Source organism: Gopherus evgoodei, chromosome 1 (genome assembly GCF_007399415.2).
Source record: "Gopherus evgoodei ecotype Sinaloan lineage chromosome 1, rGopEvg1_v1.p, whole genome shotgun sequence".
In the NCBI taxonomy this organism is placed as follows: Eukaryota; Metazoa; Chordata; order Testudines; family Testudinidae; genus Gopherus; species Gopherus evgoodei.
The window spans coordinates 368,023,593-368,037,966 of NC_044322.1; the positions used below are offsets into that span (position 1 = coordinate 368,023,593).

A 14,374-nucleotide genomic window follows, 5' to 3' on the forward strand; every position below is an offset into this window, starting at 1 on the left:
AGTGCCCCAAGCTCAGGGACAGACCAAGCAGACCCAACCCGCAGAGGGTGGACTGGGTAAAAACCCAATCGGAGGAGGGGCTACATTCCCAGGAAAGGGGGGCTGGCAACATACCACCGGCGGATGCTCCAGGTTCCGGGTTTTTGGTTTACCGGGTGGGCGCGGGGCTGCCTCTCCGGAAAGAGTGCATTGTTTCCCTGGAAGTGGATGGGAGGAAGGTCACTGGGTACTGGGACACGGGCGCAGAGGTGACGCTGGCCCGGCCCGAGGTGGTGGCCTCAGATCGGATGGTGCCCGACACCTACCTGACCCTGATGGGCGTAGGTGGGACCCCATTCAAGGTACCCGTGGCAAGGGTACACCTGAAATGGGGGGCCAAGGAGGGCCCCAAGGATGTGGGGGTACACCAATATTTGCCCACTGACGTGTTAATGGGAGGGGACCTTGAGGACTGGCCTAGTAACACCCAGAGTGCCCTGGTCATGACTCGTAGTCAGAGTCGGCAAAGGGCACTGCTCCCCGACAACGGGGAAGGTACTCGACCCGAGGTGCAGGACCCTAACCCAGGGAGCGGGGAACGCCCAGGGGCACGGTTCAAAGAGGCTGCGGCCTCAGACCCAGCCAGCAAGAGAGAGCCGGTCCCCATCCCTGTCCCAGCTGCTGAGTTCCAGGCCAAGTTGCAGAAAGATCCCTCCTTGCGGAAGCACAGGGACCGGGCTGACCTTAGTGCGGTACAGACCATGAGGAGAGGTTGCAAGGAGAGGTTCCTGTGGGAGAAGGGGTTCCTGTACCGAGAATGGGCTCCCCCAGGGGAAGTAGAGTCATGGGGGATCAGGAGACAGCTGGTGGTTCCCCAGAAGTTTCGTCACAAGCTGCTGTACCTGGCTCATGACATCCCTCTCGCAGGGCACCAGCGAATCCGGCGCACCAGGCAGAGGCTGCTACAGAACTTTTACTGGCCTGGGGTCTTTACCCATGTCCGACAGTACTGCCAATCCTGTGACCCCTGCCAGAGGGTGGGGAAGGCCCGGGACAAGGGGAAAGCGGCTTTGAGGCCTTTACCCATCATAGAAGAACCTTTCCAGAAGGTGGCCATGGACATAGTGGGACCCCTCAGCAAGACGACCCGGTCAGGGAAGAAATACATCCTGGTGGTGGTGGATTTTGCCACTCGCTACCCCGAGGCGGTGGCCTTGTCCTCTATCGAAGCAGACACAGTGGCAGATGCGCTGCTGACAATTTTCAGCCGGGTGGGGTTCCCCAAGGAGGTCTTAACGGACCAGGGGTCCAACTTCATGTCGGCCCTGCTCCGGTCCTTATGGCAGAAATGTGGGGTCCAGCACAACTGGGCCTCAGTGTATCACCCCCAGTCCAACGGGCTGGTAGAAAGGTTCAACGGGACGCTGAAGATGATGCTAAAAACATTTATGAACCAGCACCCGCAAGATTGGGACAAGTACTTACCTCACCTGCTGTTTGCGTACAGGGAGGTACCCCAGGAGTCTACCGGGTTTTCACCTTTCGAACTGTTGTATGGAAGGCGGGTGAGGGGGCCCCTAGACCTGATGAGGGACGAGTGGGAGGGGAAGGCCGCTCCCGAGGGAGAGTCAGTGGTGGAGTATGTCCTGACCTTCCGGGAAAGACTGGCCGAGCTCATGGGCCTGGCCAGGGAGAATCTGGCCCGAGCCCAGAGGAGGCAGAAGGTCTGGTATGACCGCACAGCACGAGCCCGTGCCTTCGCCACCGGGGATCAGGTGATGGTTCTCATCCCCGTGAGGAGAAACAAACTCCAGGCCGCCTGGGAAGGGCCCTTCAAGGTGATCAAGCAACTGAATGAGGTAAACTATGTGGTGGAGCTGTCAAACCGGGCACATCACCGTCGGGTGTACCATGTGAACATGATGAAACCATACTATGACAGGGGGAATGTGGTGTTGGCCGTGTGTGGACATTGGGAGGGGCAGGGAGATGACCCCTTAGTAGATCTATTCCCTGGGACAAAAGCTGGTTCCCCCCTGGAGGCGATTCCCCTCTCTGATCAACTGACCCCGGGCCAGCACGCTGAGATCAGAGGGGTGCTGCATCTGTACCGACAGCTGTTTTCCAACCAGCCTGGACGCACTAATTTGACTGTCCACCGGGTGGAGACCGGGTCACATCCCCCTATAAGATGCTCCCCTTTTCGGGTCACTGGGAAAACTGCCCAGGATCTTGAAAGAGAGGTCAGGGACATGCTGGCTTTGGGGGTGATCCAGCCGTCTTCCAGCCCTTGGGCCTCACCAGTGGTGCTTGTCCCCAAGAAGGATGGGTCAATCCGGTTCTGTGTGGACTATCGAAAGCTCAATGCCATCACCGTATCTGATGCCTACCCTATGCCCAGGCCTGACGAGCTCCTAGACAAGCTGGGAGGTGCTCGGTACCTTACCACTATGGATCTTACCAAAGGCTACTGGCAAGTGCCGCTGGACGCAGATGCCAGGCTGAAATCGGCCTTTATCACCCCTCTGGGGCTCTATGAGTTTCTGACCCTGCCCTTCGGCCTCAAGGGAGCGCCGGCCACCTTCCAGCGCCTGGTGGATCAGCTACTGAGGGGGATGGAGAGTTTTGCTGTGGCGTATATTGACGACATCTACGTCTTCAGCCAGACCTGGGAGGACCACATGTCCCAGGTTAAACAAGTCCTGGACCGACTCCAAAAGGCTGGGTTAACAGTAAAGGCGGAGAAGTGCAAGGTGGGGATGGCTGAAGTATCTTACCTGGGCCATCGTGTGGGGAGCGGCTGCCTGAAGCTGGAACCAGCCAAGGTGGAGGTGATCAGAGACTGGCCTGCTCCCCAAACCAAAAAGCAGGTCCAGGCCTTTATTGGGATGGCGGGGTACTATCGAAGGTTCGTGCCCCACTTTAGTGCCATAGCCGGCCCCATCACTGAACTGTGCAAGAAGGGGAAGCCAGACAAGGTGATCTGGACTGAGCAGTGCCAGGAGGCTTTCCGGGCGCTGAAGGAGGCTCTGGTTAGTGGCCCAGTTCTGGCAAACCCAGATTTTGACAAACCCTTTATGGTGTTCACTGATGCCTCAGACACGGGACTGGGGGCAGTGTTAATGCAGGAGGATGAAAAGGGGGAGAGACACCCCATCGTGTACCTGAGTAAGAAGCTGCTACCCCGGGAGCAAAGCTACGCGGCCATCGAGAAGGAATGCCTGGCCATGGTGTGGGCCCTTAAGAAGCTGGAGCCATATCTCTTTGGGCGACACTTCACCGTGTACACCGACCACTCTCCCCTGACCTGGCTGCACCAGATGAAAGGAGCCAACGCCAAGCTCCTGAGGTGGAGCCTGCTCCTGCAGGACTATGACATGGACGTGGTCCATGTGAAGGGAAGTGCCAACCTGACAGCGGACGCGTTGTCCCGGAGAGGGGGCCCTGAACTTCCCCAGGTCACTGGGCAGAGTGACCCCGCTTAGTTCAGTCTCGAAGGGGGGAGAGATGTGATGGAGTAGGGACTGTCTGTGTGGGGAGTGGGAGAGCAGGGGAGGACTTTAGGGGATGGACGATGCCAGGGCCTGTAACCTGAGCTAGGTAAGGGAGGGGAAAGGTCAACACCTGTGCCCCCGAAGGGGAACAAAGGAAGGGAGTGGCAGGAGGGAAGCAGTTTGAGTTTGGGCTTGGGGCTGTGTGGGCGGAATTCAGGGTATCCTAGCTAGGATCCAAGCACCCTGAAAGCCCAGAAGGACTCGGTGGAGGGGTCCTGACTGTGCCTGCATGCTCTGCTGTAACCGGTGTTCCTGTTGTCCAATAAACCTTCTGTTTTACTGGCTGGCTAAGAGTCACTGTGGGTCCCAGGAAGAGGGGTGCAGGGCCGGACTCCCCCACACTCCGTGACAATGGGCACAGCCCCCTCCACCATGGTTGGCTCTGCCCAGGGCTGTCAGGAGGGGCACAGCCCCCCCTCACTCCCCCCCCGTGGCTGGCTCTGCCCAGGCTGGAGGCTGCATGGTGCAGCCGTGTAACGCCCCCTGCTCGTGCCCGACCAGGACCCCAGCTGCTCCTGTTGATAAAATACTTTATTAATGCAGGGGGAGGAGTTTCCGGGGGCCTGTCACCGCCGCTAGGGGCTTTGGACTCTGGAGCACAAACCAAGAACCTACCTCATTGCTAATACAGGGGTCAAAGTGTGGGCCCAGCCCCGCCCCTCCTGGGGCTGGGAGGGAGCGAGGGAGGCGGTGTTGGGTAGCAGGCGGGGGGGTGGGTTATGGGGCACATCTAATAGACACTGAGCCACTTCCAGGGAGCCAGGGCGAGAGCCGAGTCCCTGGGCCCCTTACCAAGAAGCTGTGGGCCCAGGCTGTTGGGAGCCCGCAGTCCCTTCTCTCCCCCAGCAGGGAGCGACCTCTCCTGGTCACAGAGCTGCAGCCCCTATGGCCGGCCACGGGCTCCCCCCACCCCATCTCGGGCGGGGGGGCACGGAGCAGTGCCGCATGGGCACTTGCGGGGGGGGGGACGTTGCAAATCTGCTCCGGTCTGAGCGCCCTCCGCTGGAGGGCATGGGCCATGCATTGGCTCAGACCAGAGGGGACCCCCGTCCAGAGGCGGGAAGGGCCCGTCCCACCTAGCACCATGGGGGGAGATGTGGGGTTCAGGGCCGCCCTGGCTCCTTCTGCGAGGCCGGCCCACTGGGGAGGTGGCAGCAGCGGGGCCAGGGCAGCCCCTCTCCCTACAGGTCGATGGTGTCACTGCTGACGCTGAGCGTGTCGATCTGCCGGCAAACGTCCATGAACTCCTCCTGCAGCAGAGCCGTGTCGCCCGCCGGCAGCTCCAGGACCAGAGAGTCCAAGGACTCCTGGGAGGGCTGGGCCAGGGGCAGGTACGGCCCTCCGGGCGGTGGTGGGGACCGGCGGGGGCTGCTCTTGCCCTGGCCCTGGGGCAGCTTCGGCTCGTACGCAAAGGAAGACGCACAGGTGGTTTGCTCCAGGCTGGGGCACAGGACCAGGGAGGAGCCGTCCAGGGAGTGTCCATAGGGGGAGCTGGAGCAGTGGCTGCTTCCCCTCCACCTGCCCGGGGAGCAGAGGAGGGTGTCAGGCGCGCTGGTCGCCGGGGACGCCTCCCCATCCCCTCCCTGGGGCAGGGCTGTCTCCAGCTCCATGCAGGAGGAAGTCCGGTACAGGCCACGGCTGGCTGGCGCCTCCCCTCGCCCCTCGCACTCCTGCAGGCCGGGGCTCTGGAGGCTGAGTGCCAGGGTGCTGGACCTGGCGAGGGCGCCGGCGGGCTGGAAGAGGCTGGTAGGGATGAGGGCCTCGCTGAACAGGGCCTCGTCGATGCTGCGCCGCAGGTTGATGGGTGACGGGGGCCGGAAGTCAGCGGTGGGGTCACCGTCCATGGCCATGCTGATGATGGAGGAGGTCTTCGAGCCGTAGCCACCCTTGAGGCGCGTCTCTGAGGCCCTGGCAGCCCCAGGACTGTGGGCACCGCAGTCACCCGTGGCCCCGTCCGCACTCAGGCGGCTCCCGACCAGGGCGTAGAGCGGCAGGAACTCAGAGTCGCTGCGGGCGATGGTGTCACACGTCACCAGCTTCTCGTGCTGCGCCATGGCCCACTGGAAGTTGTTGGGCAGGACGGGGGCCTTCACGGGGCCGCGGAAGAGTGTGCCCCAGGAGTGCACGCAGGGGGGCTCGTGGGAGCAGACCAGGGGGTACAGGCCCACCAGGGCCAGGGGCAGCCCGGTGCCCACCTCGCAGAGCCGGCAGCCCAGCTGTAGCGACCACCAGGGCCAGGGCCCAAAGAAGCCCGGTGGCAGACCATAGCCCAGGGCATGCAGGACGGTGTAGGCCTGCAGGGCAGCACTCAGCAGGGCGAAGCAGGCGGCCAGCAGGGTTGTGCGCGCGGCCCGGCTCCAGTCGCCAGCGTTGGCGAAGGGGCAGTGGCTGAGACGCTCGGTGGGCGGCGTGGAGCTGTGGAGGTTGTAGCTCTGCGCGGTGTCCGCCCGGCCCAGGCAGTAGAAGGCGAGGAAGGCGAGGGAGAGGAGGGCGGCCAGAAGGGCGTAGGCCCCCCGTGAGACCAGCAGCAGGAAGGAGAACTGGCGCAGCAGGTCCGCGGCCAGGACGGCGCCCACGGCCACAAAGAAGTGCAGCAGCACCAGGGAAGCCAGGCAGCCGGGGTGCCGGAAGCGGGTGCGCGAGAGCTTGACGCGCGAGCGGGCGGAGAGCAGCAGGAAGGCCACGGCCAGGGCGGAGGAGAGGCAGGGGAAGGGCAGGTCGTGCAGCAGCAGCGAGGCGAAGGCCGGCAGTCGCTCCTGCTGCCCGTAGGCGTCGTAGAAGAGCGGGAAGGCCCGGGCAGTGCCGGCCACCAGCAGCAGCAGGTCGAGGGCGGCCAGGAAGGTGCAGCCAGCCGGGCAGCGGACGGGGAGGCAGGCCAGGCCCAGCAGGGAGAGCAGGGCCAGCAGGCTGAAGAGGGAGCCGGCCCCGTAGACGTGGGCTTCCCAGGCGAGGCCCCAGTCGGCCATGGCCGTGTTCCAGTCTGCGTGCAGTGTGACGAAGAGGGGTGGGGAGGGCAGCAGGCGTGGCACCGGTGGGACCTCGGGCTCAGGGCTGGGGGAGCCGCACTCCTCTGGCTTCTCCGGCGTGCATCTGGGCCAGGCGGCCAGCGCCCCCTCGCTGCCAGGAGAGGGGCCGTGCCGGCCAGGGGCCGGACCTGGGGACGAAGGAGACAGAAAGGCCATTAGCATGGGGCACGGGCAGACCCAGCGCCAGGGCCCAGCACCGGCAGGGAACGCAGGTCTTCGTGGCGTGATGCCCACAAAGCCCACCCCCTCCTGGCTCTCAGGGGCCAGGACCAGGAAACACACCATTCACACAATCCCGGTGCCCCATGGAGCTGAGCAGCACCGGGGGCCTGGCCACGGGGCGGGGACCACGAGGGGGGCACCAGGAGCAAGGTAGGGGTGATGGAAACAGGCTGTCTTGCCTCTCTGCCATCCACAGAGCACGCACCAGCCCCAGAGTGCATGCACACACAGACACACAGACACACACACAGCACGCACCAGTCCCAGAGCGCACGCACACACAGACACAGACACACATACACAGAGCATGCACCAGCCCCCGAGTGCATGCACACACAGACACACACACAGCATGCACCAATCCCAGAGCGCACGCACACACAGACACAGACACACAGAGCATGCACCAGCCCCCGAGTGCATGCACACACAGACACACACACAGCACGCACCAATCCCAGAGCGCACGCACACACAGACACAGACACACACACACAGAGCACGCACCAGCCCCAGAACGCACGCACACACACAGAGAGCACGGACCGGACCCAGAGCGCACGCATGCACACACACACACAGAGCAGACCAGCCCCAGAGCGCATGCATGCCCCCTGCACACACACAACCAGCCCCGAGCGCTTCCGCACACACACGCACACATACACACACACACACACCAGCTCCAGAGGGCACACGCACTCACACACACACCATGGGTGGCGGGTAGAAAAGGCTCTGCCTTCCCTAGTGCTGCCGCCAACCTGCTGCTGGACAACTGTGCCACTGTGCCCCCCCCTTCCCCGAGACACCATCCGTCTCCTCAACCCACCCCGCCCGAAGAACCCTGCTGCGTCCCTCCTCCTCCGTGGACTGAGGAGGCTCCGCCAGGCACTGCTGGGGCAGGCAGCTTGGCGAGGGGGGGGCACCTGGGAAGCCCAGCAGCTTGGTCTGGTGTGTGGGAGAGGGAGCCGTGGTTTGGGGTTTTTTCATTCTGGGGGTTGGGGGTTGTGGGGTGCAGGGGAGGGACCTTGGCAGGGGATGGGGCCAGCGGGCTAGCCTCTCCAGGGCGGGGGTTTTACTGCCACCCATGGCGCACGCACATACAGGGGGAAGGCACACCGGCCCCAGACCACGCACCAGCCCACAGTGCACAGAGCATGCACTGGCCCCAGTGTGCAGACGCGCACACAGAGCACACACAAACACACGCAGCACACACTCCAGCCCCAGAGTGCACACACACACAGAGCACGCACTGGCCTCAGAGCATGCAGACGCAGACATAGAGCACACACACGCAGAGCACACTCCAGCCCGAGTGCACATACACACAGAGCACGCACCAGTCCCAAAGCGTGCAGACACACACACAGAGCACTCACACGCACACGCAGAGCACACCCCAGCCCCAGAGTGCACATGCACCAGCTCCAGAGTGCACGTACACACAGAGCACACACTGGGCCCAGAGCGTGCAGATGCACACACAGAGCACGCACACACACACACACACAGAGCAGACCCCAGCCCCAGAGTGCACATACACACAGAGCATGCACCAGTCCCAGAGCGTGCAGACGCACACACAGAGCACACACATAGACACACACGCACAGAGCACACCCCAGCCCCAGAGTGCACATGCACCGGCCCAGAGTGCACATACACACAGAGCACGCACTGGGCCCAGAGCATGCAGATGCACACACAGAGCACGCACAAACACACATGCAGAGCACACCCCAGACCGAGTGCACACGCACCGGCCCAGAGTGCACATACACACAGAGCATGCACCAGTCCCAGAGCGCGCACACACACACAGAGCAATCACCGGCCCCTGAATGCAACCCCCCCCACACCTCAGTGTGCACACACACGCACAGAGCACACACGTCTCCCAGTGCATACACACACATGCTAATGTACCATCACCTGTGAGACGCTCCCACTTAGACACTCACAAAACCCACGTGCAGACACAGCTTTGTGTGTGTGCATTTTGCACTTGACTATGTGCCCCTCTGGGGGGCTAAGGGGGGGGCTCTGAAACCTAGCCAGGCCCCACAGTGAAAAGGCCCCAGACTGGGACATGGCGACTGCCCTATTCAGGCACTCAGGTCAGGCTGTGCAACCCTGTCCCCCCACCCCGTGCAGAACACACGGCCACGCACACCCCTGCGTTATCTGCGCCTGCAGCTGGAGAGCAGCCAGCCAGGGACTCGCTGTTCTGGAGATAAAACATGAAAGCAAATAGCCCCTAATCCAGGGGCCTTGGGGCCGCAGAGCTGCTGGCAGAACATGCAGGGCTGCTGGCTGAGCCCCTGTGCACTCGGGATGGGGGGTGATGTCAGCTCAGGCGGACCCCCCATGCCGCTGGGCCAGCACAGCAGGGACGGTTGCCTGCCATGCACGGGGTGGCACATGGCGCTGAAGGGGGGACCCCAGGGAACCCCATGCTCACTCCAAGGCCGCAGACAGCCCCAGGGCTCCTCAGTGACAGCTGGCTTGGGTCCCTCCCCAAGCAGGAGGGGGTGCTGCTATGCACCCCCCATCCCTGCCATGAGGAGAGCTGGGTGCCTCCTTCTCCCTGCTGGGAGAGGCCACCTGCCCCGGATGCTCCAGGCAGGGCGGACAAGCAGCACCAGGCTGGGTCTGGGCACAGCCATGAGACCACCCAGGCAAGCGCAGGGTGCAGTGATCCATGGGCACATCTGAGGGGCCTCCCCACTCTGCCCGGGGGCAGGGGGCTGAGAAAAGCCTCTGCTCTGCAGCAAGCACAGCACCCGCTGGCAGCCCCGTGGGCGCTGGCGTGGGGGAGGGGAGGCTGGCGGGGCTCAGGAGCATTGTTGGCAGCCACAACGGGCTGGGCCTGGGCTGCCTGTCGGGCTGTTTGTGTAGCCAGGGGCTTCTCCAAACACAGCGGCTCACACAATGGCTGTGGCTCCGCAGGGCCTGGCGGGAAGCGGCGGGACAGATGCCAATCAGCGATCGCCCCAACGCCGACACAGCCCCCCCAGCGGGCTGCACTGGGGCTGACCGAGGTGCCCCTCGGAGCTCAGCCCAGCCCTGCTCTCGGGGGCAGGGCTCCAGCAGTGCAGGGGATCCTGGCTCACCCTGCCCCCTGCTTTGTTTAGAGTCTAATCCAGGGCTTTGGCCAGGTTCAGATCAGCACCAAGTGCCTTTGGAGCCCCCTCTTCGCTGGATTAGTTCTGGCATCTCTCAATCCGCCGCCCGTTTGCATCACTGCAGAGGAATTTGCCATGGAGCCGGCTGTCTGGCCCCTGGGCCGCGCCGCGGTCAGGGCTGTGCAGCCACCTGCTGCAGTCACAGCCTGGCCTCCATGCTATGCACATGATCATCCTGCCCGTGCTGGCCAGTGCCATGGCCCGGGGGGGGGGGGCAAAGCTCAGGCCTTGGGGTCTGGAGGGCTATGCCTGGCCATGCCACTGAGACGGTGGGACCTGCCCCTCTCCAGCCCTCTGTCCATGAGAACGCTCCCATCCTCGTTCCTAACGTGCTGAGACAAAGGACGAGAGGCACAGGGTGGGCTCAGTATTATCCTCAGCCGGGGCCCCACTGGCCCCAGCCGCATGGCAGCCCCATCCCCCTGCATGGAGCTACAGCTCTGGGGTCCCGGGGGCACTCGGCTCGCAGGCGCCCTGCGACGGACTCTGCTAAAGAGAGCGACCAGCCAGCTCCCCGATGGGCAACCCGACAGCCTCAGGGGCTGGGCAGCACCATGTGGGCCTTGGCACAGTGAGGGAACGCGGCTGGAGGGGTGGCGGTGAGCTCCTTGGGAGGGTTGGCTACAAAGCTCCTCCCAGTGGGGTCCCCCTATGGAACAGAGGCACCTGGGGAGGGCTCCTCGGGGTGCTGTGGGGGGGTGGAGGGAAACCAGGGAAGATGCAGCAGAGGCTGGGGAGGGGAGGAGCTGTCAATGCCGAGCTCAGCGCGGGAGCAGCTGCAGCCCCAGAGCCGAGGAATTAGGAGGAAGGGCCGGTGTGAGAGGTGCGGCTCCAGGAGGTGGAGGGGCCTGACCCCGAGAGAGAGTGGCCCCCCAAGAAGGACTGTCGTACTGAAAGGGGCACCCCCCACAGACCGCATGGGGCCAAGAGTGGGCACGATCTGTGAGTCCGTGACAGTGGGCATGCCCCACCCAAACCAGCGCCAGGCTTTCCAAAGGTTTCCCCCACCAAGTGGGCACAGCTTCACTCTACTAGACCCCCGCCTCCACCTGCAGAGGGGAAGGGCCCCTCCCCACGCCTGGCCTGGGATGAGCAGAGATTCCTCCAGCCCAGCGTCTCAAAGCTCCGGCGGGTCCCTGCAGGCCCGGCCTGGGAAGCTCTCACCAGACAATCTGGGAGAAGACTCGTAAGAGGACATAGGGCAGCTTTCCCCAGAGAGAGCCCCCGGGATGAGACCCCCAAGGCAACAGGGACACCCTCCCTGCTCTCGCAGCTGAGATGCGGATCAGCAAACTTGCAAGGGTGTCAAAATGGAGGATGGGGGGAGGGGAAGAGGGAAGGAGGCCGGGAAAGATCGACTGAGTGGCAGAGGGTCCCAAGCCAAGTGCTTGGAGAGCTGGCTGGGTGCTGCAGCTCCACATTGACGCTGCTGGGAAGCCATTCAATATTTTACCCTGGTTATTTTGCTGGGCTGGGGGCTGGGCAGGGAGGTGGGGGCGAGAGGGAGCCATGAGCCCCCCAGAACACCTGGCCCTGTTAAAGAAGATGACCCCGAATCCCATTCTGAAAGCAAACTCTGTATTTCCCTGCCCAGAAGGTGCTAGACGGAGCGGCGGGGCAGAGGCTGAGTGAGGCAGCTCTCTATGGACTCAAAGACAGTGTAGGGGTCTTGGTCTGCGTTGACGTAGACAGCATCCTCATAGAACTCCTCCAGGTCCGCGACATGCCGGCCATACAGATCCACCTGCACCTCCAGCTTCTCCGCCGCGTCCTGGGGGTTCTGCCGCAGGCGCCAACACAGCTCCAGGCTCGGGGCCGGCTTGTACAGGTGGTGGTAGCGCTCGCCCGTGACGGGGTCCGTGGCCCGCTGAGAGACCCGCTCCAGGATGGCCTCCATGGGCAGGGTGAGGAAGAAGACCCGGTTGGGGATGAAGCCGGTGTTCCTCAGCAGCTCGGCCTGGTCTGCGTCGCGCGGGAAGCCATGCAGCACCCAGCCGAAGGCCACGCAGTCCAGCTTGCCCAGCCGCTCCCGCAGCACCTTCAGGACCAGGTTATCTGCCACCGGGCAGCCACTCTCGAAATAGGGCTTGATGAGCTCCCCAATCTTCGACTTCTCCGCCACAGCCTCCTTCAGCAGCTGCCCGCAGCCCACATTGACCAGGCTGTATTTCTGGGCCAGCAAGGCGGCCTGCAGGCTCTTCCCGCTGCCAGGGGGTCCGCAGAGCAGGACCCGGGGGGTGAAGGGGGCAGCCGAGCGGGGCTGGCTCTCCACGAACTTCAGCACCTGGGAGAAGACGTCGGCGCAGGGCTGGTCAGCATTGACGGTCCGGAGGTTCCCCCGGTAGGACTGGAAGATGCCCTGGATGTAGCGGTGATACTCCAGCAATCGCTTGGCTGTGGCCTGCTCCGAGCAGCCACTGGGCTGCACCAGGCGCTGCTCCACCGCGGGGTCGGTCGGCCAGTCAAAGGTGGTATGGTACACCTCCGCGCTGACGGGGTCCAGGCGCCTGCCTAGGTTCCTCTCCACCAGCACGGTGTCCGGCGCGTAAAGCACCACCACGTGCCGTGGCATGATGCCGGAGGTCTGCAGCAGCAAAGCCTGCTCGCGAGTCTGGGGGAACCCATCCAGGACCCAGCCCTCCCTGACGCAGTCCACATCCAAGAGGCGATCCTGGAGCAGGGCGACCCAGAGCTCGTCGGGGATCTGCTCCTGCCGCTGCTGGTAGCTCTGCGCCTCCTTGGCCAGCACCAGCGTCTTGTTGGACAGCAGCTTCTTCTGGCTGAGGTACGAGGCGTTGAGGTGCTTGCAGAGCCACATGGCAATGGTGGTTTTCCCGGCGGCTGGGGGGCCCAGCACGAACACCCTGGGCACGTGGTCGCTGTCCTGCTTCAGGTGGTCTACCATGAAGGAGATGGGGTCCTCGGGCTGGTGGATGAGCAGGGCCTCCACCATGCTTTGCATCAGCTGGAAGACACCGTGCTTCTCGGCATATAGGGCCATGGCGGGGGGGATGTGGGGCTTGGCAGCGACATCCATCTCTCCCTGGCTGCTCTGGGCGACTCCTCGGCAGGATTCCAATCCCGGCCCCGGGTTGCCCAGCAGCTGCCTGTGACATCACAGAGCACGGGAGTGGCGGGTGGAATGCAGCTCCCTGCAGCAAGCAGCAATCCTGAATCGCCCATGAGTGCACAGGCACAGGCTGCCTTCGTGGCTGGGGGCTCCTGTGGGCCCCAGTGGCCGGGCCGGCTAGCAGAGGGCTGGCTGAGCCGAGCCCACTGGAGCGGGGATACCGGCGGGGGAAGAGGCACTTGCTGCATCCACCCTAGGCTGGGGACCACGCAGCCACAGTGGGGGCTGGAAATCAGAGAGTGGCGGTGCCAGGCAAGGGATGATGGAAGAAGCAGCGGCAGCACGGTTCCCAGGCCATGCCTGTCCAGCGGGAGGTCGTCTCTGCCCGGCTGCGCTGCCCTTCTCGGGAGGCTGAGCCAGGGACACGGCGTGACTGTCGCCGCCAGAGCTGCTGTCCTCACCCCTGTCCAGATCCATCTGTCACCTCCACGCAGGCGGCTCTTACCTGGGCTGACGGGCTGCCACCAAGCATTTCTCTGCTCGCTGCACCCGGGGCGCTGCTGCACCCGCCTGCCTGCACCTGGAAGGGAGTGTGCTGGATGGAGGCTAATGCTGCCTGGCACCTGTCAGCCTGGGCACGCAGAGGATGGCAGCTCTCGTTCCATCTCCCCATGGGATGTGACAGGCTGCCCCGGCCCTCCGCAGAGAGCCGGCAGGGAGCCGAGTGACCTTCAGGGGTGCAGCTCCTCCAGGTCCAACCGCACTCAGCAGCCTACCCACGGTTATCGCCAGACACTGTCCTGGCCCCACCGGCCACAGGCTAACAGGAGGGTGAGGGGAATACAGAAAGGGGGTGGGGCAGAGCGGGGAGCCCCAGGGGAACAGGAGAGGGGACGAGGGAGTGCAGTGGGGGCAGAGGGCAGAAGGAGACAGTGGGGTTAGGAGGGGCTGAGGGCAGCAGGACGGGGATGGGGAGCTGGGGAGCATATTCTGTGCGCTCTGACCAGACTTCATTGCAGAACCCTCCAGGGGCAGAACGGTTCCAGCCAGCCCAGTCCGGCCCCAGTGACTTTCCTGCTGCTGCTAGATCCAGTCATGGAAAGCTCCCCAAGGGCTGGCAGCGAGGGGTGTGCGGCCAGAAGCCGCCCCGGGCCAGCAGGGCGGCCTGACCCTCACAAATCCCTCCCCACCCCTCCCTGCTCTGAGACATGCCGGGATTCATGCAGCACCTGGGGGCTGATCCCTCTGCACTCAGCCGTAGACGGGGGGGCCCCCCGGGCAGGGAGCTGGCCAGGACTCCCGGGTTCTCTCCCTGGCCTTGTCAGACCAGCA

General features: G+C 63.9%; 1 protein-coding gene and 1 pseudogene across 2 annotated transcripts in view; both read right to left on the reverse strand.

Moving 5' to 3' along the window:
* Positions 1-4,090: 4,090 nt before the first annotated feature.
* PRRT4 (proline rich transmembrane protein 4) overlaps positions 4,091-14,374 on the reverse strand; it is a 32,448-nt gene continuing 22,164 nt past the window's right edge. For both annotated transcript variants that reach the window (XM_030554587.1, XM_030554579.1), the window contains exon 4: positions 4,091-6,687. In XM_030554587.1, coding sequence (XP_030410447.1) covers positions 4,715-6,687 — 1,973 coding nt within the window. In that variant the 3' untranslated portion in view covers positions 4,091-4,714. The remainder of the gene's footprint in view (positions 6,688-14,374) is intronic.
* LOC115647793 lies at positions 11,573-13,009 on the reverse strand (annotated as a pseudogene).